The sequence below is a fragment of the Bos grunniens genome, chromosome 13 (assembly GCF_055505025.1).
Source record: "Bos grunniens cultivar Pamir isolate PY7600 chromosome 13, Bosgru_T2T1.0, whole genome shotgun sequence".
NCBI classification, from domain to species: domain Eukaryota; kingdom Metazoa; phylum Chordata; class Mammalia; order Artiodactyla; family Bovidae; genus Bos; species Bos grunniens.
The window spans coordinates 17388662-17415359 of record NC_141177.1 but is presented as its reverse complement, the minus strand read 5'-3'; the positions used below and the strand labels follow the sequence as shown (position 1 = coordinate 17415359).

At 39.8% G+C, this 26698-nt stretch overlaps 1 protein-coding gene across 2 annotated transcripts in view; it reads left to right on the top strand.

Annotated features, from left to right (window-relative positions):
- RPN2 (ribophorin II) overlaps positions 1-26698 on the top strand; it is a 54660-nt gene that overhangs the window by 16176 nt on the left and 11786 nt on the right. For both annotated transcript variants that reach the window (XM_086331925.1, XM_086331923.1), the window contains exons 5-11: positions 3126-3201; positions 4217-4351; positions 6441-6617; positions 8079-8197; positions 8893-8998; positions 21415-21506; positions 23225-23339. In XM_086331925.1, the coding sequence (XP_086188051.1) occupies positions 3126-3201; positions 4217-4351; positions 6441-6617; positions 8079-8197; positions 8893-8998; positions 21415-21506; positions 23225-23339 (820 nt within the window). The remainder of the gene's footprint in view (positions 1-3125; positions 3202-4216; positions 4352-6440; positions 6618-8078; positions 8198-8892; positions 8999-21414; positions 21507-23224; positions 23340-26698) is intronic.

Below are 26698 nucleotides of genomic sequence, written 5' to 3'. Positions count from 1 at the left end.
AGCCTCTTATACTTTGTGACCATGAGCAGGCTGTTTAACCTCCCTAAACCTCAGTGTTTTCGTATGTTAAACAGGGAGAATGATATCTGTCTCATAGGGTTATTGTGAAGATCAAACTGGCAGAATGCCTTATATAATATTACTACTCAATTGCCCTGTTTTAGGAAATCTGATATAAATTAAGACTTTTCTAAATGGGCCTTCTACATTTAATTGAACTTATTGTAGGAAATGAATGTTCATAAACTTGTCTAGAACAGGAAAAGAACATTTGTAAGCTTGAGTGAACAATCTAAAAAGATGCTGTTGTGGTCTCTCATAACCCAGTGTCTTTGAATCATCAACAGTATATTAGTAAGACAGGATCTGCTTTCTTAGTGTTTGCATATAGTGCTCCAGAGGGAGAGAAGTTGCTGACTGGGGAATAAATAAAGCCAATGATTAATGGCTTTTGGATTAAGCTAAGTGGATTAATTTCATTCTGAAAACTTCTGAGGTTGTTACCAGCGTGATGCTGTCTTGTTCTGAAGAAGAGAAAAATGATATCTTAATTGAAAAGTTCTTTCTAGGCTCTCCTAGCAGTCTTTTCTGGGCTCAGTGTTTATTGTAGGCAGATGTGGAATTTCTGTCTTGTTTGGAAATTCAGGTTTCATTTTCTCAAGTGCATTCTAACAAGCATCTCCATGAGTTCTGACTCCTGTGTTTTCCAGCTTGCCACCTTAATGGAATTTTTTTTCCATGGAGGGAATCTAAATTGTTATAATCACAACGAAAGCAGACAAATTCTCTCTCTACATCCCCCAAAATACTGACTTGATAAATGGTGTTTTTACACAAAGGCCTGGTCATCTCTTGAGAATTAGAGAACCTTTCTAGGGTTGAGCAGCATCAGCTTAACCACCAGGGGTCCTCAGCTCTCTCCATTCCACTTCTAAAAGCACCATTTCCATTCTTAGTTACCCACGTTAAGAGAATAGAACCTAATAAAATATCTTACATGGACATACTTAACTTGTTGTTTGTTGTTCACTAAGTTGTGCCCAACTCTTTGTGACCCCAGCATGCCAGGCTTCCCTGTCCATCACCAACTCCTGGAGTTTGCTCAAACTCATGTCCATTGAGTCCGTGATGCAACCCAAACATCTCTTCTTCTGTCACCCCCCTCTCCTCCTGCCCTCAGTCTTTCCCAGCATCAGAGTCTTTTCCAGTGAATTGGCTCTTCACGTCAAGTAGCCAAAGTGTTGGAGCTTTAGCTTCAGCATCAGTCTTTGCAATGAATATTCAGGGTTGATTTCCTTTAGGATTGACTGGTTTGATTTCCTTGCATTCCCGTGGACTCTCAAGAGTCTTCTCCAGCACCACAGTTTGAAAGCATCAATTCTTTGGCGCTCAGCTGTCACATCCATACAATAGTTTTCCAGTAGTCACTGGAAAAATCGCAAGCTTTGACTATGCAAACCTTTGTCGGACGTACATACTACATCGCACCTTAAGAATGAAGTGCTGATTGTGTTAAGAGTGGACAAGCCTTGAAAACATTATGCTAAATGAAAGAAGCTAAACACAAAAGGTCACATTTGTATGACTCCATTTATATGAAATATCCAGAATAGGTAAATCCATAGAGACAGAACACAGATTGCCAGGGCCAGGGGGCAGGGAGAGTGGGGGATGGGAAATGGAATGAAACTGTTTAATGGATATAGGGTTTTATTAATATTTTGGACTGATGGGAATGCTTTAAGACTATATAGAGGTGGTGATTATACAACATTGTGAAACATACTAAATGTCTCTGAATTTAGTATGGCTAATTTCAAATGGCTAATTTCATGTGAATTTCACTTCAGTGAATTAAAATGTATATATACATATACAATCATGGATAAGGGTTAACAGTTACAGCACTGTATGACCTAGTAAAACATACATGGGCATCAGTTGAAGATTAAGTGAGTAAATTATGATTCATCTAAGCAATATAATACTTTGTCATTGTTAATAAGGATGAAATACATTTATATGTACTCATGGAAAAGTGTGTACAGTCTATTAAGTTAAAGATAAATTAGAGAGCAGTTATCTTTTAGGGGTAGGCATTACAAGAATTTTAACTTTCTTAAATAACCTAAAGAAATTTAACTTTCTTTAGTAATCTGTGTGAATTTTTGACAAATATGTACTTTTATAGTCAGAAGTAAATGATAATAGAAATAGAAAAGAAAAAAAAAAGAATAGACTCTGGTTTGAGAACCAGATCTTTTATTCCTTTCACCTTATTTAATGCCTCAAGGACGAGCAGCTCTCAGGTTTCCTAGCTGGATGACAACAGCACAAGTGTTAGCTGTATGTTTACCAAATGCTTCCTGTTTCTGCTGCATTCATCTGGTTTCAGAAAAGTTGCTCCAGATTCTACCAGCAACCTACATATGTACATTCCACAAAGTTTCTTTGGTCTTGGAGTAAGAAAAGTAGAAAGTTAACAGGTAGCTAGCCTCTGCCTGGCACAGTACCTCATATGACATGGGGATGCCCAATGTCCCTTGGTTGAATTGAGTCCCATTCTATCTCAGAGTGTATCTCTTCTAGAGCTAATGAAGTCTTCGTCTAGTGTTCTCTGTGCAATGCCATTAGGAACCAAACGGAGGTTCAGAAGGGGGTTCACTGGTGCTCCATCTCTTCTCTCTGCCTTCAGTACTTTTGTGGATCCTGTTGCCCAGGTTGCCTTCTCTCTAGCTGTAGTGAACTTTGTGATAGTAATGGTCTATTTTTTTGGCTGTACTACATGGCTTATGGGATTTAGTTCCCCAACCAATCATTGAACCTGGGATCCCAGCGATGAGAGCACTGAGTCCTAACCACTAGACCATCAGGGAACTCCTTGTAATGTGATGGTCTTTGTTGCCTCTTTCCCATATATTTAGATTTACATTACATAGATTGTATGTAATGTACATACAATCCCCATTAGATTCCCATTTACATAGACTGTAAACCAGCTCCTTCAGGCCCGAGACTGTCACATTTCTAAAGAACAAGAGCAGGATATTTTTACAGATATCCCAATACAGGAAGGGGTGCATAGAGACTTGCCATTCATTGGGGTTTTACTCTTTACATTCCAGAACAGTCCAGGCTCTACAGACGGCCTCCTACCTGTCCCAGCAGGCTGACCTGAGAAGCATCGTGGAGGAGATTGAGGTACAAATTTATTTTGCCAAGGGAATCTCCCAGTTCCTGTCTTTGAAACCCATTAGAAGAGTCTTGCATATAAACATGAATCATTTGTTACAGCCAGTTACCTTTCTTTTCATATCCCTGGCACACTTCTGTTCTTTGTATCAGAGCAGTATTTCATAGGGAGTATTGGTTAGGCAAGTATAGTTACACCATCAGTGAGACAACAAACTACTTCATCCTACTTTGGTAGGTATGGTCTCATAGTCCACAGATTTTAGAACATAACAAACCTGAAATTCATTTTTTTTGTTTTTTTTTTACTTACTACTTTGTTACCTCAAATTATTAATGCCTGAGCCTCAATTTGCCTACATGGTGGTAGTTAGGAACAAGTGGAGTTCTAAAGTGCCTAGTACAGAATCGACACTCAGCAAGTGGTCGCTGTGGTTTTTGCCCTTCTTCCATCCTTTGCCCAGGCCCTCCCGCTGCTCAGAGCCTGCTCTCATGGACCGCAAAGCCAGTGATGACAGGCAGTCTGACAGTGTCACTGGGTTGCCCCACAGGCACGTTAGCTGCCTCATCATGTTCCCCCGGAGAGCAGTATGTCTCTCTCCATCCTTTAGAGCATTGATTAAGGAGGAGAAAAGCTTAGCTCTAGAGCTTGTATCCAAACAGATGGCCTTCGAATCCATCCATGTCACAGTGCTTCCCAGCTACACCGCAGCCTGGCCCACTGGCCTTCTGCCCAGAGCAGTTGGTGCCTTGAGTGGCCTGACTCCTGGGCTTGGGCATAAGTTGAAGGGGTTGGGGAAGGAGCACTCTCAGAGCTGCAGAAGATACAGTTCTCTTCAGATGCCTGTATGCTGTACTTCGCTTTCCGCCTAAGCACCTTTGTTGAGAAAGCACTGAGAGACTGAAGTGGTCTACAGACTGACATTTCCCAAAACCTTGTCTGCACTGGGGTGACGGTGGTTTGTCCATCTTACCTCTGTTTTATCCCCTGACTTCCAACCAGCTTCCATTTTTGTCATGACAGGACCTTGTTGCTCGCCTGGATGAACTGGGAGGTGTGTATCTCCAGTTTGAAGAAGGACTGGAAACGACGGCATTGTTTGTGGCTGCCACCTACAAGCTTATGGACCATGTGGGGACGGAGCCATCCATTAAGGAGGTGCCTTCCTACATCACAGTTCTCTGACATGAAACTCAAAGGCATCCTTGACATTATCTCCTAACGATAGCCTTTCAGAGAGGGCTATTTGGTTAGCTTTGGGCTATCTTGGGTTCGGCATGGAAATGAGAAAGAAAAATGTGAAGCCTGTTCTTGAGAAATTGGTTGTCAGTGGGACAGGCATGAAAGCAAATTGCTACACTTGTTTTAAATGGAATATGGTTTTGTCATGAGACAGTGGTGCAGAGGCCAAGTGCATTTTTCTCTGTCCCCCTCCCTGTCCTCCCCAGCACTCCTAAGTGCTTGTCTCATGAATTCTTTCCACGCTGGTGGCCCGTGCATATCCTTTTTCTCTTGAGAAGCACCCTATATGTCAGAATTGCCTGTTCTCTCTCCCTCCGACCCTCGGCAGTGGCTCAATCAGAGCTAATCTGTGCTGATTGACATAGTTCACTGAGAGGCATGTGTCTACCAGACATCCACCAAGAGTTAATTCTTTTCTTTCTTTTTTCAAAAGGAGCTTGTTAACCTGAAGGAACCTTTAGTGGAAATGTGTGTGGGAAGTCTTGAGAGTGGGACCCTCTTGATACCCCTTGTTTGTAAGAAGGTGACCAACCCTTGATCTCAAGGACTTCAAATACAAGCTGCTGCTGTTTTAATTTGAGGAGGAAAGATTTGGGTCCCCAGTTAGAATTTCCACTTCTTTTGTGTGTTAGGAATGCATTGTGAGTTGTGTGCCGAGTTTCAACTAAACAGTAAATAATTACCTTTCTCGAGTAATTTGAGTTAATTTTGTATTTTCTCTGGAGGCTATGATCTGATAATTTAGTCACGTGTTAGCATTTTTATGTTGTCTTCTCCTTCATCCTAAGTTTTTAGAGGTCTCGAGACACCACACCCTTATTAAATTTCCATTATAGGTGAAAGTGCAAGAACGTGGGTCTTATGGTACAAATCATTTAGAGATTTTCCTGTACACAGTGCAGTTGATGAATTGGTGATATTCTGCATTAAACAACTTAAACTTTGTTTTGCTTTATTCCCAGACTTCTACCAACCAGATATTTGGCTGGGATAATTTTGCTGTTACTGCTTTTGATATAACCATTCTGGTGAACAGTCCCCCATTTTAACATGTCAACAGCTTAGTGATGGAAAATGTAATTGGTACAATTAAAGAAAATTATTTCATGTCGACTGTGAATAACACTGTCGGGAACAAGGGGAGCTCTTTTGTTAGATGGTAGATTTTAAAAAATAAAACTGATTGAAATGGAAAATGTTTCCTCTTAAGCAAACAACCTCTAGAATTTTAATAATGCCTTTTAGGTTCTACTTTTTTAAAAAATTGCTTTCAGTCCTCTTCTCTAAGCAGCCCATTAGTTCTTAATGGAGGGTTATTTTAGTTTCTTTCTAATGTACATTTTGGCTGTGCAGTTTGGTCTTGTAAACACCTACTTAGTCCCAGCATCCTGTGTGGAGGTGGGTTGGGTAGGAGGGGAGCTAAGGGTGAGGGGAAACAGGAAAGGACATATTTTATTATGAAAGGACTTCGGAGACAAACAGACCTACATGTGAATTTTGGTCCTTCTCTTTTTCTTTCTGTCTTAACTTGTAAGAGTTAATTAACTTCCTTTAGCCTCAGTTTCCTTATTTGGAAAGGATTGAGAGCAGTCTTCTCAGGCTATTTGTCATGATCTGAGTTAATACACCTGTAACAGTGCCTGGCACACATAGACTTGGAACAAATGGGTACTGCGATAGGTATAATATAGTAACTTTTATATCTCAGTAGTTGTCTAGAAGTTCCTTACATTTGTACAGCAAGCATTCGTAAATGGTTGACAAAGAAATGCATCCCTTTCAGTTTGTACTAGAAGATTCAAAAAACCAACGAAATTCAAGTTTTACGCTTAAATGCAGAATATTTGCTTCCCCCACCCCTACCAAATTGGTTAGTGGCTGAATGACTTCTCGTGAACACTTGGAAACAGAGGAGGAATGACTGAGCCCTGGTGGACAGGGATGGGTGGCTGTCCCCCCTGCCTGACTGAGGAAGATCTCAAGCTGTGTTCGCCTTTTCTTGCAGGATCAGGTCATCCAGCTCATGAATGCCATCTTCAGCAAGAAGAACTTTGAGTCACTCTCTGAAGCCTTCAGTGTGGCCTCTGCTGCCGCTGCGCTCTCTGAGAATCGCTACCATGTGCCCGTTGTGGTTGTGCCCGAGGGCTCTCCTTCCTACACTCAGGAACAGGCTATCCTGCGGGTATGACTTCCATGTCCCCAGAGTGCTGCTCTGATTGCCATTTCCAGTGTTGGGCTTCCAGAAATCTACACAGCCAGTGGTAACCCCCATTATCATTGGAGATAGGACATAATCTCTTAAATGAGCAAATGGGGACTCAGTGAACTAGTCACAGGATTTTTTTTTTTTTTTTTTTTTTTTGAGTATTTGAAGTAGTACAGCTTTCAATGAAGTGCTGGAAAACTGCATTTATGGATTCATAAGTCCAGATGTATAGAGAAGTCTTACTTCTTAAAATGTATTTTCCTATACCCAGACTTTCTAAATCCATTATTTTAAGGTAGCTTTCTTTAACATTGTTAGGATCAGTGTCAGGTCTCTTATTCCTTGGAGCCGACAGTGTATCTTTCCACTTCTTCATAACATAGCACTCCGTCCCCTCAGCAGTAAGCAAGGACTGTTGTGTATGTTAACTGTCTGAGCAGAACAAAATGCACACAACTTAAGAGTTTCCATTCCAATGAGGCATTTGTTGCTATTGTTTGGAAACCAGTGAGCAGCTAAAATCTGCATAAGAAATTAGCATCTTGTTGATATCTAAATACACGCGTTCACATAGGACTGTCCACCTGTCCCATCAGTTCTTGTGCTTTGCAGGGCCCTTCAGATACTCTCCAGGAGAAGTGCCCCAGAGTCGAGTTGCCTCTTGTGCTCCTACTTAAGTGTCACCTCCCCTCAGCAAAGACTGGGGTGAGAACTCACCTGGGTAATATAGTTCACCATGAATCAGGGGAGCTAAGAAAGCAAAGTAGAAACAGTACCGGCTTTTGAAGCTAGATAGCCTGGGGTTTCAGTCCTTAGCTGTGTGGCCTTCAGTTGCCCCATATCCTCTTGTGGCCTCAGTTTCTTCATCTGTAAAGTGAAGATTATACCAGCTGTCTCAGATGATTGGTGGTAGGATAGATACAAGTGCTTAGCCTGGTGTCTGGCAAATAGTCGACTTTTAACAAATGACTGTTACTAACATTATCCATATTTCTTCAGTTTTCTCATTGCCCATACCGTCATAAAGTATTTTTCTTGCTAATAATTTTTCTTTTTTAAGTACTATAGTAGAGCAGTAGAGTGGGAAGATCAGGGGATCAGAGAGAAGGAAATGTTAACTGTGTGATCTGAAGCCAGTCATTGTCTTTCCCTAGACTTTGGTTTCCTTACCTGAAAAATGAGATCATTGGGTAAAATCATCTTTAAGATCTCCCCCACCCCTAACATTCTGTAATCTATGTCATTCCGAACTAATTGTGTTTTCCTCTGTTTGATCCTTCAGAGATAGTAGGCCACAGGTTAGAGACTGTTCTTGAAATGAAATGATTCTCCCTCAGCAGAGCTCACTCCCTGTGGATAAAGCTTCCACCCCTAGAAGCAAAAATCTGTACCCCCTCAGCTTCTGTGGCTACAGATAATTTTGAAATGTATTTCCAGTTGCAGGTCACCAACGTTCTGTCCCAGCCTTTGACTCAGGCTACTGTTAAACTAGAACATGCGAAATCTGTTGCTTCCAGAGCTACAGTCCTTCAGAAGACATCATTCACCCTCATCGGGTAAGTCCTGAGCACATCTCTGCAGAGCGCTGACATACTTGTTTTGGAAAGTTAGCCTGCAGCCAATATAACCCAGATCATAAAACCAAAGTTACCTACATTTAGGATTATGCTTTATTAATAACAGTGTGTCAGGAACATTTCCCCCATAGGCTTAATATACTTCCGTAGTCTTATCTTCAATGGCTGCGTGTTATTGTTAGGTAATTAAAAAAAAAATTAAGGGTTAGTTTTTGTAGGAAACTTTTAAGTTTTGAATTAGTAAGTTAAAGTAAGATATGCCCTTTTTAGGAAATTCAAAAAGCACAGGAAAGTAGAATTAATGCAGAAAATTACCTACAATTATACTACCCTACACCAATCTCTTTGAACATTTCCACTTTAAAAAAAAAAATGTAATTGTGGAAGACTTACCTGAAGAAGGTGGGATTTTTAGGAGCTGGGAGGAGGGGTGGGTAGGGAATAGAAAAAGAAGACTTTAGAGACTTGAAAGAGAAGGTCATTTTAGGTGGTTTTGAAGTTTGCCCCTCATAATAATACGTGATTGAACAGGAGGTGGCCCAAGATGGGTGGGAAGTGGAAAAGTAAAAAAAAGTGGTGCATCCCTGGAATGCTGCACTTTGCAGCCTGTTTGTTGTGTCCGTTTGTGATTTTCCTGTGCAAGTTGTTGCTAACCCCACTGTCGTTCCTAACAGGGATGTTTTTGAGCTAAACTTCATGAATGTCAAATTTTCCAGTGGTTATTATGACTTCTCTGTCAAAGTTGAAGGTGACAACCGTTACATTGCAAATACTGTAGAGGTAAGTGCTTTCTTGTCATCCCCATTGCCGTGTTAATACACCCAAGGAAATGACCATACAGGCACATGGCATTAACCATTTACATGTATTGACCTCTCTTATGACCCAGTTAAAATGAATATGTTAAGAGAGGTAGGTCTGAACTATGCTGTTTGACAGACTCAGCCAAGAACTTGATCATAGGCAGCTGGATTTGTCAGTTATTCATTTTGCATTGTAACTTAGCCTTACTCTCTTAACATAAAATTTAGGAAGTAGAGAAAATTAAAATCATCCCTAATTCCCCTGAGATATAAATATTCTTAAGATGTTTTCTATGGTTGGCCTTGATAGATTTACAGATGGGCTTGGTGCTAATTAAGGGGACCAAAAGCATCAAGTGACCTGTAGCAGCACAGCGAGGCTATGTGGGTGAAATACCAAAGAAAATCGGTAATCCTTCCTAATGAACTGTGTTTCAGATGTTTAGCTGTCTTGAGTTGTGTTGAAGATCCAAGTGGTTTTAAGGGTGGAAAGCTCTGCCTCATTTATCTGATGCTTTGTGAGAATGAGTTATTTCACATTAGTGGTTTTCTCAGCTAATTGACGTTTGCCCCTCCAGGCACTGTGGTTTTCATTTTTATCTTTTTGGATAAAAGTTTGTTGAAGATGAATTACACATTTTCCTACTTTCTTGAACTATGAGACACGGTTTAACCTTTCTGATTCTGCCTGAGGGTCATCAGCATGAAAGCATGTGACATACACAGCACAGTTCTCTGTGCTTTTGCTTGTATTATTTTATTCTTACAACAGTCCTAACAGATGCGTGGAGTCCTTTTCCTTTCACTGATGAGGGGTAAAGTAATTTGTCCAAAACCTCTAGCCTGTCTGTGCTTGGTGAATCCCTTCCACAGTGCTGGTGTAGTTACTTGCCCTGGTGAGTATTGAGCTAGCTCAGAGGCTGAGACCTGTGTGCGGCTGTACCTGCCGGCCTGTTCGTAGTATTACTTTGTCCTTGGAGCTGTCATTTCTTCATGTTTCTGCATCTCCTTGGCCACACTGTCCCACATTCTGTTGGGTCAGGGGAACTTGTGGTGTTACAGTGCCTTTTCAATAGTTACATATATGCTATTTGCGACAGTTGTTTTCTTCACTATTCAGATGTCATTTTCCACTGACTTTTCTTTGTTAATTAAACTTTCTCATTTTGAAATCATTTCTGTCTTAAATTGCGAAAATGGTATGCAGAATTCCTGTATACCCCTTATCCAGCTGCCCCAAATGTATACTTTATATAACTAATATAATTTCAATATGTGAAAATTAACACTAATACAATACTATTAACTGATCTGTGTAGACTTAATTCAGATTCCACTAGGTATCTTACTAATGTCCCTTTTCTGGTCCCAGATTCAACCTGGGATCACATATTCCTTCAGTTGCCATGACCCTTTACCCTCCTCCAGTTAGGGTATTTTGTCTTTTGTGACCTTGACACTTTTGAAAAGTACTGGCCAGTTAGTTTGTACAGTGTTCCTTACTTTGGGTTTGTCTGCTGTTTCCTCATAATTAAATTCAGGTCATGCAAAAATACTCTAAAAGCAATGTTCCTTCCCAGTGTGTCCTGTTAGGAAGTATATGCTGTTGGTATGTCTCATTGCTGGTGATGTTAACCTTCATCTCCTGGTTAAGGTGGCATCTACTAGGTTTCTCTATTGTAAAGTTGCTGTTTTTTCTGCTTTGTAATTAAGTGTCTGCTGAAGTGATATTTTGAGACTGTAGATAGTGATATTTTGAGACTGTACATACCCTGACGATTTTGCCTACAAGAGTTATTAATATGGTGTATGCCAAAAGGTAATTTTTCTCTTTCATTCCGTCTACATTTATTACTTGGAATTTCACTGTAAGAAAACGCTGTCCACCTCTCCCTGTATTTAGTTACTCATGGATTCTTATTTTACTGTATATTTTATAATCCGTTACTGTCATCATTTATTTTTTGCTCATTTTATCCCAGATTCAGCCTTTGGAGAGCTCCTCCGGTTGGCCTTGTGTCACTTTTCTTTAATGAAAGGACACAAAGCTAGAAAGTTTGACCTTTTTAAAAGCGGGCCATTACTTAACATAGATTCAGCATTTAGATTAAAAGTTTGGTAGAAAGGAGGATGTTTTCTGGAACTCTAATCGCTCTGCCTTTTCTCTCCCTCATGTCTGACCTTTTTAGGCAGGAGACATCTGATCCTAGTTCATTCACTAACACAGATTTGGATAGAAAGTATTGTAGTGTGTGCTGCTGCGGCTGCTGCTAAGTTGCTTCAGTCATGTCTGACTCTGTGCGACCCCATAGATGGCACCCCACCAGGCTCCCCCGTCCCTGGGATTCTCCAGGCAAGAACACTGGAGTGGGTTGCCATTTCCTTCTCCAATGCATGAAAGTGAAAAAGTGAAAGTGAAGTCGCTCAGTCGTGTCCAACTCATAGCGACCCATGGACTGTAGCCTTAACCTTTAAAAGTCAGATTCTTTCACTTTTAGTTTCCTGCCTTATTTTTGTTATTTGTAGCTGAACTCATTGAAAGGCAAACCTTTTTTTTTTTTTTTTGCTTGAAACCTTCCTTCTACCTGTACAATCTTGATACTGATATACCCAATTTAAGTGCCATACCCATGCATCATGGCCATTCTTAATCTCTCTCTTCCTTTCCACTTCTGACTTCAGTCAGTCACCAAGCCCTGTTGAGTCCACCTTTCAATGGCTTTTCCGTGATTCCTTTGTTCTTTGGTCCCACTTGGGTAGATCCCAAGTAAATAGGTAGGTAGTTTCCAGCAAGTTTCATTGTCTTCCGTCTCTGCCCCCTTCCACTTCATAAGCGCCATAAACACCAGTAGAATAATAAAAATCACAGTGTTCCCGTGGTTAAACATTTCTTTGGTTCCCTATTGCATATGAATAAGGTCTAGACGCCTCGGTGTGCCTTTTGAAGGCCCCCCACGCAAGGCACATGGGCATCCTTCATTGTGGTTACATCCTCATCCGCTCAGCTCTAGCTGCTCTTGACTGCATACTGGTCCTCATCTATACTCCACCTGCACATGCGCTTGGGCATCTGTTTCCTCCATGGGGAATGTTCTTCCCCTCCCTTGCTGAAGTACTCATCCTGTAAGGTCTAATTCAAATGTTGCTCCTTCAGTGCTCCCTTAGAATTTTATTTTTATTTTTTCAGTTTAGACTATTTCAAAAATAGAGAAGAATAGAGAATAGTGTCATTGGTATATACCTACCAGCTATTTGTCTCCCTCAAACCCAAACATTTTGCTATATTTTCTCCTTTGTTTTGTTTATTTATTTTATTTTTGGCTGTGCTGGGTATGTATTGCTGTGTGTAGGCTTTCTCTAGTCGAAGAGAGTGGGGATACCGTCGAGCTGTGGTAGGCAGGCTTCTCACTGCGGTGGCTTCTCTTGTGGAGCATGGGCTCTAGGGCACCCGGGTTTCAGTAGTTGCTGCACATGGGCTCAGTAGTTGTAGCTCCTGGGCTCAGGAGCACAGGTTCAGGAGCTGTGGCGCACAGCTTGGTTGCATGCGGGATCTTCCTGGAGCAGGGATCGAACCTGTGTTTCCTGCATTGGCGGGTGGATTCTTTACTACTGGACCACCAGGGAAACTCCTCTCCTTCATTTTGTTTTATTTTGGTAAGTAATAAAACCCTATAGATTGAACTTAAGCTCTCTGTATATTCTTCACTTTTTCTTTCCTCTTTGCCCACATTTGAAGTGTATATTCCAACGCCAGTTTTTACATTTTAAGCAGTATAGTGCATTGATTTGCATCTTCCCCAGATTTATATGCTTCATTATATGCATCCTTTTGCAATTTGCTTGTTTTCATTCAATATTAATTTTATGACAGCCATATTTATGCATGTCAAACTTAGAGCTATGCATAAATATAAATAATTTTCATAAAATTGTCTTCCTTTTATGAATGCATTGGATTTATTAATTCATTTTCTGTTGTTGGGCACTTAGACTTTCACTGGTACAGACAGTGCTGCTGTGAACATCTTAGTACATTTTTTCATGCATGTTTTATTTATCTGGAGTGAAGTTGTGGGATCATAGGATATGTTCATCTTCCAGCTTTCTTATGTTTTGCCAAATTGCTGTTTTCTTCATATTCTTATCAGTACCTGGTATGATGAGTTTTGATAATCTGTTAAATATGAACTGGTATGTTGTTGTTTTAATGTTTGTCTTTGGTTACTTGTAAGATTGAGCATATTTTCTTGTGTTTATTGGCCATTTAGGTTTCTTGTCTGAATTGCCATATATCTTTTGTCTTTTTCTTTTGGTTTGTTAGTCTTTTAGTTACTGATTTTCTTTTTAGGTGCTGCATATATTCTGAAGCAGTATGTATTAGTAAATCCTTAGTTATAAGCATCAGATATAATTCCTTAGTGTTGCTTTATGGCATCTTTTGATGCCCAGAAATTAATTTCAGTGAAGCCTAATTTAAAAGTCTTTTTTTCCCCCCTAGATTGTTTGTATTTTTTGTGTCTTTAAAAAATTCTACATTGCTCCAAGATCCAAAAAGTATTTTCTAGTATTTTCTTCCAAGAGTTTTTAAGTTATTTTCCCCTTATATTTAGGGCTTCAGTCTACTTGGCTTATTTTTGTTGCTATGGTATTTTATATTGTGTCCATAATTGTTTTTACTGCATTGTATTACCATTGTTTGCTTGTAAGTTTTGCTTTTTCATTGAGCTGGGTGCTCCCTATGGGCAGAGACCAACTCTTGTTTTTTCAGTGCTTAGCTTCCATCTCAGACCACTTAAGAGAAGAAAAGGATGGAGTGGTCTGAAGATTAAAGATGTTTTCCCGCATTCCAAGACCCTTAGAACTGTGGTAATTCATCTTTTTAGGGGTGAGCCTTTTATTCTGTACAAAGCAGCTTTCTTTTTTCTTTGAAACAAGTTTTATTGAGGATATACCAGAAAATTACCCTTTAGAAGTGTATAATTCAGCATCTTTAGTATGTCTAGAGTTGTGTGGCTATCAGTACCATCTAATTCCACAGCATTTTTGTCACCCCAAAAAGCAACCCTGTGTCTATTTGTAGACACTCCTTGTTCTATAAGAATATATCCTCCTCTCTGTCCTGGCAATTACTGATCTACTTTGTATTTCTGTGGTTTGCCTGTCTGGGACATTTCATATAACTGGAATAATACAATATCTTGCTTCTTGTGTTTTTAACTTAGCATAATATTTTTAAGGTTCATTCATGGTGTAGCATGTATCAGTACTTTATTCCTTTTAATGGCTAAATAATTGAATAGTCCCTTGTGTGGATATACTGCATTTTTTAATCCGTTCATCAGTTGATGGACATGTGGGGAAATTTCCACGTTTTGGATATTATAAATGATGCTGCTGTTAATGTTCATCTACAGGTTTTTTTTTGAACACCTGTTTTCAATTCTTCTAGGTTTATGCCTAGGAATGGAAGTACTGAGTCATGTGATAACTGTACGTTTAACTTCTTGAGGAACGGGCACTGTTTCTCAAAGAAGCTGTACCACTTTACATTCCCACCAATAATGTATAAGCATTCCAATTTCTCTGCATCCTCACCAACTCTTGTTATTTTCTGTCTTTTTCATTTTGACCCTCCTAGGTGGGTGTGAAGTGGTATCTTATGATTTGATTTGCATTTTTCTGATATCTAATGATGTTGAACATCTTTTTATGTGCTAATTGGTTATTTGTATATCTTTTTTGGAGAAATGTCTATTCAGATGTTTTCCCCATTAAAATTTTGTCTTTTTATTTCTTCCTTCCTACTCATTGGAAAAGACTCTGATGCTGGGAGGGATTGAGGGCAGGAGGAGAAGGGGACGACAGAGGATGAGATGGCCGGATGGCATCACTGACTCGATGGACGTGAGTCTGAGTGAACTCCAGGAGTTGGTGATGGACAGGGAGGCCTGGCGTGCTGTGATTCATGGGGTCGCAAAGAGTTGGACACGACTGAGCGACGAAACTGAACTGAATCTATATAGCTCTTATTTCCTTTTGTTACTCCACTGTCTTTTTATATTCCTGAGCTATGAGTTCTGTGTATATTCTTAATACAGGTTCTTTGTCAGACATATGATTCGCAGATATCTTCTCACCATCTGTAGGCTGTCTTTTCCCTTTCTCAATGTTGTCTTCTGATGCGCAAAAGGTTTTAATTTTAATAGCCCCAATATTTTTAATTGTTTCTTTCACTGAAAGAAGCACTGACTTAAGTGCCATATCTAATCAACTGTTGCCTTATCCAAGATCATGAAGATTTACTCCTATGTTTTCTTATAAGAATTTTATAATTTTAGCTTTTACATTTAAGTTTCTGATCCATTTTTAATTAATTTTTCTGTGTGGTGTGAGGTAGGGATCCAGCATCCTTTTACATGTAAATGAGCAGTTGTTCCAGCACCGTTTGTTGAAAAGACTGTTCTTTCTCTGTTGATTTGTCTTGGCATCCTTGTCAAAAACCAATTGACTGTAAATATAAAGTTAATTTCTAGACTTGCGGTTCTATTCCATTAATCTATACTTTTATCCTTATACCAGTACCTAACTATCTTGATTGTTGGAACAGCTTGACCTTTTGTAACATCAAATTTGGTGTTTGTGCAAGTATTTCTGTGGTTGCTGGAAAAATTAAATAAGTACAGAATAGCAGAAATGCTTTATAGCTCTGTTACTCGTGCAAAGATAATAAGCTCCCATTGAGGCCACTGCTGTCCTTTTTCTTTTCAGTGATTAAGTCTTACAAATCTCCTCTCTTCCTCTTCATTTTATTAAGCTTTATGCATGTGTGTGTGTGTGTGTGTGTGTGTGCACGCACGTGCATGCTCTGTCACATATGCAACTTTACTTTGTAATTTCGGTAGTAGTCACACTTAGAACCTCAGAGCGGGTCAGCAGGTCCTGTTTACTCTCCTGAGAGATGCTTGACATTGGTCAGAGTGCATTAAGAGTGGTTTGGTGTGGAAGGCCTGTAATAGCACTCATTGACATTAGACTTGCTGTCAGGGGAAGCATGGGTTTTAGAAGCTGTCATTAGCATTAATTGCCCCTAATGCACCATTATTTTTGACAGTAATGAGCTAAACAGGGAGGCTATTACTCTCAGCAGAAAGACTGCATTTCCTGGCATTAAAACTTTGAGGTGTATGTGGCGTGCAGCACAGGCAAAGGAAGGACTGGTTGATTCACTGTAAAGCAGGCTTAGTGGCATTTAAAGTGGCTAAACAAGTCCCTTTCCTATTATAAAAAAAATGAATCCTGCAGTGTTAGTTTGAAGGAAGGAGAAGGAGCAGCTAATCGACAGGGATCCTCCTCTGAACTCTTTACAACAGGGCTTTGAAAAAAGTTACCGTGATTTTTATTTCTCAGTTTGCTCTAAGAGAGTAGCATAAAAAAGCTTTTCTTTTAAATGTTTCCAGAGACCCATTTGCAGTTAAGATTTTAGGGGCAGAAGGACTTGTTTCAAATTGTTCCCTATTTAAGAGCAGCCCTATGGTTTCTGTGCAGCACAGGAAGCTGTAACTTGGGGGGCCTTTTAAAATTAGGGCTGAGAGCGATCCCAGAAGGACTGGAGCTCACTGCAGTCTGCCCTCATTATTCCATGTCTCTGCTGTGAATGCTTTTAAGTCTTCCGAACGAACACACAGTTGAATCTTGATTAGCAGGCCTTAGTGACCATGTTATTATTGAAAGCTTATAGTCAGGATTCTAAGTAAAAACCCGCAAGTTGATGGCTTCTTTATCACTATAATTAGGATACATTGAGGAACCTTATACATATCTTTAAACATCTGTTTGTATTTATCCATCTGTTGAAAGGGAGAGCAATTTTTTTTAATTATATTTATTGGGTGGTACTTTTTAATACAAAACTGTTTATAAAGAAGAAAGTATTTGTCACACAGTGTCATTGCTCAGGTAAGCCCTATTAAAAAAAAAAAAATAGTGGACTATGCATGTAGTTTAAAAATTCAAAGTGTAAGAAAGTATGTAATGAAATATAAAAGCCTTCTCTCATTCCTTTGATCCAGTCCCTCTCCTTTAGTAACAGTTAACTGTATTTACTTTGAAAAAGAAGAATGCCCATATCATTGAATGTATGCACATTCTTTCTTATTTACACAAAAACAATCATTCTATAAAGTTACATTCTTTGCTTTTGTTACAAAGTAGAGCCTCCCAGCTTACCCCTTGGGGTCTGTTCAGCTTCATGGCCTCCCACTACTCCCCACCTCCACGCTCCCCTGCCATAATTCAACCGGTGGCCAGAACTCAGTGACAGGTGATGTTAAATATAATTCTGCCAATCGGTGATTGTGTATTCAAAAGTAGGAGATATATCTCCTATCTGTCCATAGATACCTACCGTGTTCTCTTTAATTGCTCCAGAGTAATTAAAAGTGTACGTGAATATCCCATTATTTATTTAACTAGTCTCCTGTTTATGGACATTTAGGTGAGATGATGATTTTAAAAGCACATTTACAGATTAAATGAGTCCGTAAGAGAGTGAGAAGTGAAGAGGGAATTATCTAGTTGATGTTGATGAAGATTGCAAAGTAATTACCTATGAAAACAGATTATAGCATGGAGTGGTTGCTCAGGTCCTGCCTCTCCCTAAACTGGAGGCCTGCCTAAGCCCTCCTGCTACCCATTTCCCTCCCCATCCAAGCGCTGCCGACTTGGGTCCCTGATCCTCCTGCTGTGCTTCTGTATCACTTTGTCCCTCCCTCCACCAAGGCAGCAGCCTGCTCCGTTGTAATTTAGCTTTGCCTGTATGCTTCCCTCTAGGACAGGAAGTGCATCTCGCTGTCTCTGTCCCTGCACCTGGGTGCTCCAGATGCTCTGGGGGGTTGTGGGGAAGTGATCTCAGTGGGGTGCATTGCTAAGCAAAGCTCTTAACTACTTTGCTTGAGCCTTCCACTCCAGGTTTTCTCCAAATGGAAGTCCTGTCAGTGCCTCTCTGGATTGAGCTTTGTAATAGCAAAGTTGGCTCTGGTTGTGAGCCCTGTATGAGTTGTGAAGCTGTTTGCTCAGCAGAGCACCCAAGGGCCAAAGTAGAGGATTCTATTTTTTTTTTTTTTTTTTTTAAATTTCAGGTATACACGTGCTCCCCATCCTGAACCCTCCTCCCTCCCCCCTCCCCATACCATCCCCCTGGGCCGTCCCAGCGCACCAGCCCCAAGCATCCAGCATCGTGCACTGAACCTGGACTGGCATCTCGTTTCATACATGATATTTCACATGTTTCAATGCCATTCTCCCAAATCTTCCCACCCTCTCCCTCTCCCACAGAGTCCATAAGACTGTTCTATACATCAGTGTCTCTTTTGCTGTCTCGTACACAGGGTTATCGTTACCATCTTTCTAAATTCCATATATATGCGTTAGTATACTGTATTTATGTTTTTCCTTCTGGCTTACTTCACTCTGTATAATAGGCTCCAGTTTCATCCACCTCATTAGAACTGATTCAAATGTATTCTTTTTAATGGCTGAGTAATACTCCATTGTGTATATGTACCACAGCTTTCTTATCCATTCATCTGCTGATGGACATCTAGGTTGCTTCCATGTCCTGGCTATTATAAACAGTGCTGCGATGAACATTGGGGTACACGTGTCTCTTTCCCTTCTGGTTTCCTCAGTGTGTATGCCCAGCAGTGGGATTGCTGGATCATAAGGCAGTTCTATTTCCAGTTTTTTAAGGAATCTCCACACTGTTCTCCATAGTGGCTGTACTAGTTTGCATTCCCACCAACAGTGTAAGAGGGTTCCCTTTTCTCCACACCCTCTCCAGCATTTATTATTTGTAGACTTTTGGATCGCAGCCATTCTGACTGGTGTGAAATGGTACCTCATAGTGGTTTTGATTTGCATTTCTCTGATAATGAGTGATGTTGAGCATCTTTTCATGTGTTTGTTAGCCATCTGTATGTCTTCTTTGGAGAAATGTCTATTTAGATCTTTGGCCCATTTTTTGATTGGGTCATTTATTTTTCTGGAGTTGAGCTGTAGGAGTTGCTTGTATATTTTTGAGATTAGTTTTTTGTCGGTTGCTTCATTTGCTATTATTTTCTCCCATTCTGAAGGCTGTCTTTTCACCTTGCTAATAGTTTCCTTTGATGTGCAGAAGCTTTTAAGTTTAATTAGGTCCCATTTGTTTATTTTTGCTTTTATTTCCAATATTCTGGGAGGTGGGTCATAGAGGATCCTGCTGTGATGTATGTCAGAGAGTGTTTTGCCTATGTTCTCCTCTAGGAGTTTTATAGTTTCTGGTCTTACGTTGAGATCTTTAATCCATTTTGAGTTTATTTTTGTATATGGTGTTAGAAAGTGTTCTAGTTTCATTCTTTTACAAGTGGTTGACCAGATTTCCCAGCACCACTTGTTAAAGAGATTGTCTTTAATCCACTGTATATTCTTGCCTCCTTTGTCAAAGATAAGGTGTCCATATGTGCGTGGATTTACCTCTGGGCTTTCTATTTTGTTCCATTGATCTATATTTCTGTCTTTGTGCCAGTACCATACTGTCTTGATAACTGTGGCTTTGTAGTAGAGCCTGAAGTCAGGTAGGTTGATTCCTCCAGTTCCATTTTTCTTTCTCAAGATCGCTTTGGCTATTCGAGGTTTTTTGTATTTCCATACAAATTGTAAAATTATTTGTTCTAGCTCTGTGAAGAATACTGTTGGTAACTTGATAGGGATTGCATTGAATCTATAAATTGCTTTGGGTAGTATACTCATTTTCACTATATTGATTCTTCCAATCCATGAACATGGTATATTTCTCCATCTATTAGTGTCCTCTTTGATTTCTTTCACCAGTGTTTTATAGTTTTCTATATATAGGTCTTTAGTTTCTTTAGGTAGATATATTCCTAAGTATTTTATTCTTTTCGTTGCAATGGTGAATGGAATTGTTTCCTTAATTTCTCTTTCTGTTTTCTCATTATTAGTGTATAGAAATGCAAGGGATTTCTGTGTGTTGATTTTATATCCTGCAACTTTACTATAATCATTGATCAGTTCTAGTAATTTTCTGGTGGAGTCTTTAGGGTTTTCTATGTAGAGGATCATGTCATCTGCAAATAGTGAGAGTTTTACTTCTTCTTTTCCAATTTGGATTCCTTTTATTTCTTTTTCTGCTCTGATTGCTGTAGCTCTCTCCTTGATGGTTTATTCAACTTGAAGACCAGCGGTTCCCCTCCCCCTACCATAATTCACCCTGTTGCCTAGATTCAGTGACAGACTATGATGCTAAACATAGTTCTGCCAATAGGTGGCTTTGTATTCAAAAGTAGGAGATAATAATATCCTTATGGCCTTTGGTAATAAATCTTTTATTAGGGCTTTCTTTTTTTTCTTTTTGAGCAAAACAGAACACCCCCTATTCAACCTGATAATTGAGGTTATTGTCACAAAATAGTTATTATAGAGGCAGGAGAGAGGCTGTTAAAAAGAATTACTTGATAGCTATCTTTATCCCTTTTTAATTTTTCTTCTTTGCCCTTGATTTGAGGCTGTCACACCTTCATAGTGTGTTTGAGAAAAATGCTGAAGCTTTGCTTCAGTTATTTGCCCAGACCTCTCTCTCTGTTCCTTCATCCTGACTTAGGCTGTAAACCAGTGGATTTGGCAAGGATTACCTTAAGCATTACATTCAAGTTTTTCAAATATTTGAAAGTCTCATAGATATGTTTACAGATTAGAAGTGCTTTGGGATTGCATAATTTGCACATTCTAACTTTGATTTTAAATAAAAATTTTAAATAAAAAAGTTCCCCTGAGTAGACTTTTAGCGTGTTTTCTCTTTTGGAAATTTACATTTATTTGAATCTAATTTTTAAAAAAATTTCTTGTTTAATAGCATTGGCTAGCTCCTGTTTGTGAAAATGTTTATAAGGAATGTATAGAATTTAAACACTGAAAGAGTCAAGAGGGATTGGTTATGCTTGTAACAAATTCCAAATCTCAGTGGCTTAGAATTGAGTACTTGTTAATTTAAACTATTTGAAGCTTACTACTTAAGGACTTTTTACCCCCTTATTTTTTTTAAAGTACCTGTGAAAAGATCCACTTTGTTTCTTTTCATTTCTTTTTTAATATATACCATTCATCCAAAGCCAAAGAATGGAAGATGGGATAAGAATCAAGGAGTTACTTTTAGGCCTCTGGATTGAAGAGATGGAAATACTACCTGGTTGGGTCAGTTTTACTAAAATTATTGGAGATTCCTGTCCTAGGATTTTTTCCTGCCTTGACTCACCAGTAAGAGAAAACGCTGGATATGTATGTTGATTACTCGTATATTCACCAGTTGACCTGGCGATTTTCTTCCGTGTTTCACCTTAGCTCAGAGTCAAGATTTCCACTGAAGTTGGCATCACAAATGTCGATCTCTCCACTGTGGATAAGGATCAGAGCATCGCCCCCAAAACAACGCGGTAGGTGGGATGCCTCCCGGGTCCAGGGAGAACCCAGGCTTGAGCTGGGAGGACAATGCCAAGGCCCTGAGGCCCTCCAGCCATCTTTTCCATGTCAGCAGTGACCCAGCTTGTACTCCAAATTAAAGTGGCTGTTATTCTTCTGGGACCGCACCAAGGGTGCCGCTTGGCATCCAGACAAACTTGGGGTTTGTCTATATTGGCAATCAGTCCCTGAACAAACTATTGTATTGTATGTATATTGTATACATTATACAAACTATTAACAGTCCACAAGTTGGGAAGGAGCTCGCCTCAGAATGTAAGTCTGCATCAGATTTATTCCCAAGCACACTATTTAGTTCAGATGATAATTAAAAAAAAAACTTTATTGATGGAGGAAGCAGTGTATTAATTTATTTTCTGGTGTTATCTGTTTTTCCTCACAATCTTGAACTTGGTTTTAGGGTCCTCATGGCCACACTCTGTGGCCCACAGTGGGTCTGAAATCAGTTGTATGTCTCATAGGTCCTTAGAGATGAGATGGCAGGTACCCAGCGCTAGGGCTGGGATTGCTTTCCTCCAGTCCATGGAGATCACTGATCAGTCATAACATTGGTGATTGTGGAACTCAGCATCTTTTTTAGCACACACTTCTAGGTCACCATTAGTAACTGATCAGAGTTCGTCTGGAACATTGTATGAAGCCCACTTCTTAGTTCTCTTCCAGATCCTTGGTAGAATGCCCATCTAGACCTCTGGGTAGAATTCAGACCCCAAATTTACTCAACTGGGGTGGCTGTAGATATCACAAAAAGGAGGGGGACCCTCAAGGTCATTTTGAAAATGGGATGTTAGCCAGAGACTAGAATCCAGGCATTTACTCCTTTTAAGTCATGTGAAAGGGCTAGGCTTTCTGTCTCTGGCTTGTATATTTTTATAGTGACTTTAGAAATGAGAGCACTATTGAGAACCCACTGGAATGATGTCTGTAAGAGTGCTTTCCAGAGTTTAATGCTCTATATAGATAAAGAGTTGGTATTACTCATAAGTAAATAAGCAGGAAATATAGCCAGTTGTGAGCTCTATAACCATTGGGATTGTTTTTTTATCCTCCGGCCATCTTAACCTAAAATCTCAGGAGATAGCTGAGAAAAGTTTTCTCATCACTCCTGCCTTTGGAGAAAATGACTTTTTAAAGCTCAATTTCAGGCAGAAAAATAGTTGAAACAGTGTGAAAGGAAAAAAAAATGCAGCATTAAAAAAAGAAAAAGCTGTCAATAGCCCTCATTCTTTTGCATCTCCCACCTCCTGGTTTCCCAACCATGCTCACATAGGCTGCTAATGTCCATCCTGTTAATTTTTTTTTTTTTAATCTTTGTGGTTCTGCTAGCCCAGCTTTCCAGTTTGCCCGGGAGCCTCCAGCAGGGCATGTGAGTCTCTCTGGTGTCTGGCTTGGTTGAATCCTTAGATCCTTGAAGTGAAAGCCTGGAGACTCACACATAGCATTTTCCCCAGACCCTGATGGAAGTTGATTCTGTGCTTTTCTCCATCTTAGCTTTATCAGTCCCGTTTGCCCTCGGGCCATAGACAGTTCTCCATTCTTTTGACCACAGAAGTGTTAGAACTGAGAGACAGAGTTGGGAGAGAGAAAATTAGGCAGCGAAGCAAAGTTGGTCTCCTTCCCTCTGTTCTCAGAGATCCTCTCTGAAGACTTACCATATAAATGTCTCTTTCAGGGTGACCTACCCAGCCAAAGCCAAGGGCACATTCATCGCGGACAGCCACCAGAACTTTGCCTTATTCTTCCAGCTGGTAGATGTGAACACTGGCGCTGAACTCACCCCTCACCAGGTCAGGAAAAAGCCCAGACAGTTCTCTTAGCATGAAACCTTGCTGTACACGATAGTTGTGTGGATGTGGTATTTAACACAGAGTCAAGAAAATTCTGAATTCCTGCTTTCAGGTCTTCACTCTGAACCCTCACGGTCTATCAGGTTCTCCCCTGTGACACTCTAAGGACTGCTGATTTTCATAGTGAGAATCCTCTGAAGTCTCAGCTGCTGGCAGTGATACTCAGGAGAGGAGGTTCCATCACTGGAATAACAGTTTCCTTCTCATCTCACAGCTTTTCTGATCTTGCCAGTGTGGTGTTCAGTGCAAAATAGTATACTCGCGCTCTTATAATCATTTAGAGATCCAAACAGAGACCAAAACTTGACTTGGTGGGTTTTTTTGTTTTTTATATTTTTAGCAATTGTACTTTTTAAATAAGTTTTTTCAAAAACCCAGGAAGATAGTTACAGTATGCTTGTATTTTTAAGCTGGGGTGAGTTGGACTTCTATATCATTTCATGTACTCCTTTTAAATATACTTCTCATAAATTACCAAATGAGATCATTGCTGGTTCAAACATTTTATATGAAGATATTATAAAATAATTTTGGTAAATTTCCCATTACAAGAACGTGTAATTGGGACTTAAATTCTAACTAATTAGTCAGTACATTTATTTATTAATTCAAGTCAGTAAATGATTATGCAGATCCATTAATTTCAAGATCCTGGCCTAGATTCTTCTAAGGATATAAAGATGAGTTGCAGGAGACACAGTGCCTTACCTGTAGAAGTAAATCATGATTCAAAAGAAAGGTTCATGAATTAAGTTCTTTATATCATAATATAATGTGTGGTCCCAGGATTTGTTTTTCAGATACCAATCATTTTTTATTAATTTTTTTTGGGGGGGGGGTAAAACTTACTGAGTATAACTTGGAGGTAGAAGGAATAGAGTACAGAGGCTTATTTGAGTAATTCTCCCCACTCAAATTGTTCTTATTCCACCAGCCAAAGTTTTTAAAACCAGCTGCCATGTCCTTTCTCACATGCTGCTGATCATTTTTTTTTAACATGTCCTGAGTTATTCCACTTGAGATAAAATTTATTTCATTAATTTTGATGTTTTCAACCCCTGTCCCCTATATGACACATATAATGATGAGAAAGGGCTTTAATAAATAACTCTTTCATTGCTGTGGATTAAAACACAGGAATAATTTATCACGGGGACAGGGGTTTGAACTCTTGGTTTCTAGGCTAAAATTAAATAAAAGAAGCAACCATCAGCCCTGAGTATCTTAGTCATTTGCACCTATAAACATACCATGCTCTTTTATTCTAGAATGTCTTTTTTTAAATTGAGGTATAATTACAGACAATAAAATAACAGATTTTAAGTATTCTTACTTAAGTATAGTTAATACAGTTTGTGCAACCACCACCAGAAATAAGATATAATGGATTTCTATCAGCCCCAAAAATTCTCTCATCTGCTTTCTGTCCAATTTCTCCCACCCCAAAGGCAACCACTCTCTGATTTCTATCATCCTACATTTGTTTTGCCTATGTTTGTCCTTCATGTAAATGAAATCATTTAGTATACTGTCTTTTGTGTCTGGCTTCTTTTGCTCATGGAGAAGGAAATGGCAACCCACTCCAGTATTCATGCCTGAAAAATCCCATGGACCGAGGAGCCTGGTGGGCTACAATCCATGGGGTCGCAAAGAGTCGGACATGACTGAGCGACTTCTCTGTGTGTGTGTGTGTGTGTGTGTGTGTGTGTGTGTGTGTGTGTGTGTAAGTAACCCTGAGCCTTCTTTTAGAGAGATTAGCTAGTGTACGAAAGATATTTAAGGCAGATTAGCATTTAATTGAAGCTTTTTTCTTTCTTCTTTCTGACTATAATAAAAACATATATTGAAATAATTTTGAAAAAAGGAAAACTTAGGCAGTGTAACCAAAGTATGTTTTGCTCTGGCCAAAACAGATTTTCTATTTTGTAAGAATCTGAAAACTAGCAGTTTTTTTCTTTTTTGGAGCCCCTCTCCCCCTGGAAGTTCAGAGTCTTAACCAGTAGACCAACAGGGAAGTCCAAAAACAGCACTTTTTAACTTGTGCCTACTAAGTATGATGGAAGCAATAGGCTTCATTTCTGTCTTCCATATGTAAAATAATGATTATTATTGAAAAGATTCTCAAACCATATCTTTTTCCCAGAGAATCTGATATAGCTTTTGTTCTCTTAGACTCCCTCCTTTCCTGCCTCTGTCTTCCCACTTGGTTGAGAATAACTGTTCTGTGCACGGCTTCATCCATGGTTGTATTGTAAAGGGAAATCCCAGAAATACTTTGAGTGTGGAAAAACAGGAAAGAACCTGGGCCCTAGTGGCCGTGGCTTAGGTGCTTTCTAGTAGTAGTCCTTGAGTTGGAGCTAGCAGACTTAATCCACACAGAGAGGCAGCATCAAAACAGACCGTGGAGCTGAGTGGATTTACTTGGAAACCTTTTGGCTTTCTGTTTCTCGTTGCTGCAGCTGCTGCACTCGTGCCCAGGCCCAGAGTGGTTGCCCCTGGCACCACCATCCCTGCCCTTCTCAACTTCTCTCCCCTCCACCCCCAGTCTCCAGAGAGCTGGGTCAGCCCCACTTAGCCATGACTATTGCTTCAACTCCGTAGCATCTCCCAGGCCCTTCTCAAAATGACACTTGCCAATGAAAGCCCAAGAGAAGAAGGAATATGAAGAGAAGTCATTATACAAAACAAAATTGGTGGGATTAGGATTAGTGCAGGAAGAGCTAGTGAGGAAGTAAAACTTTAACTGAAGACTTGTCTTATCCAAGATCCTAGAAAGCCTGGCTTACAGACCTCCTAGGTAGAGATGGCATTTTGCGGGTGAGCCTGGCTGCTTGCCTGTGCTTGGCTGTGACAGGAGGAAGATCATGCATCCAGGCTCCTAAATCCCATTCTTGGCCACAATTGCAGGAACCAGGAGGCTTCACAACTCTGGGTCTCTTTTCCTAAATACTTTGATGGTTGTTGTCTGTTGCCCAGGTGTAGAGTAATGAATGAGATTTAGATTTTTTTCCTGTGGATTCAGCACTACCTGTGTGACCACGGCAACTCATTTAATCCTCCATGCCTTATGATCTGTAAAATGGAACCAATCTACCGGCTTTGTTGAATTCTTTATTTGGAAACTTCTGAAAGCAAAGCTGAGTGTATTAAGTTTTGCTGCATCTTATGTGCAGAAACCTTATTTTCTTATACCATTGGGGGATTACGTGATTAGACTTGTATCATCATATTGATAAATGTTTGTTGACTAGATAGTGTATAGCAGGTCCTACGCTAAATGCATTGCGTACTTTACTGTG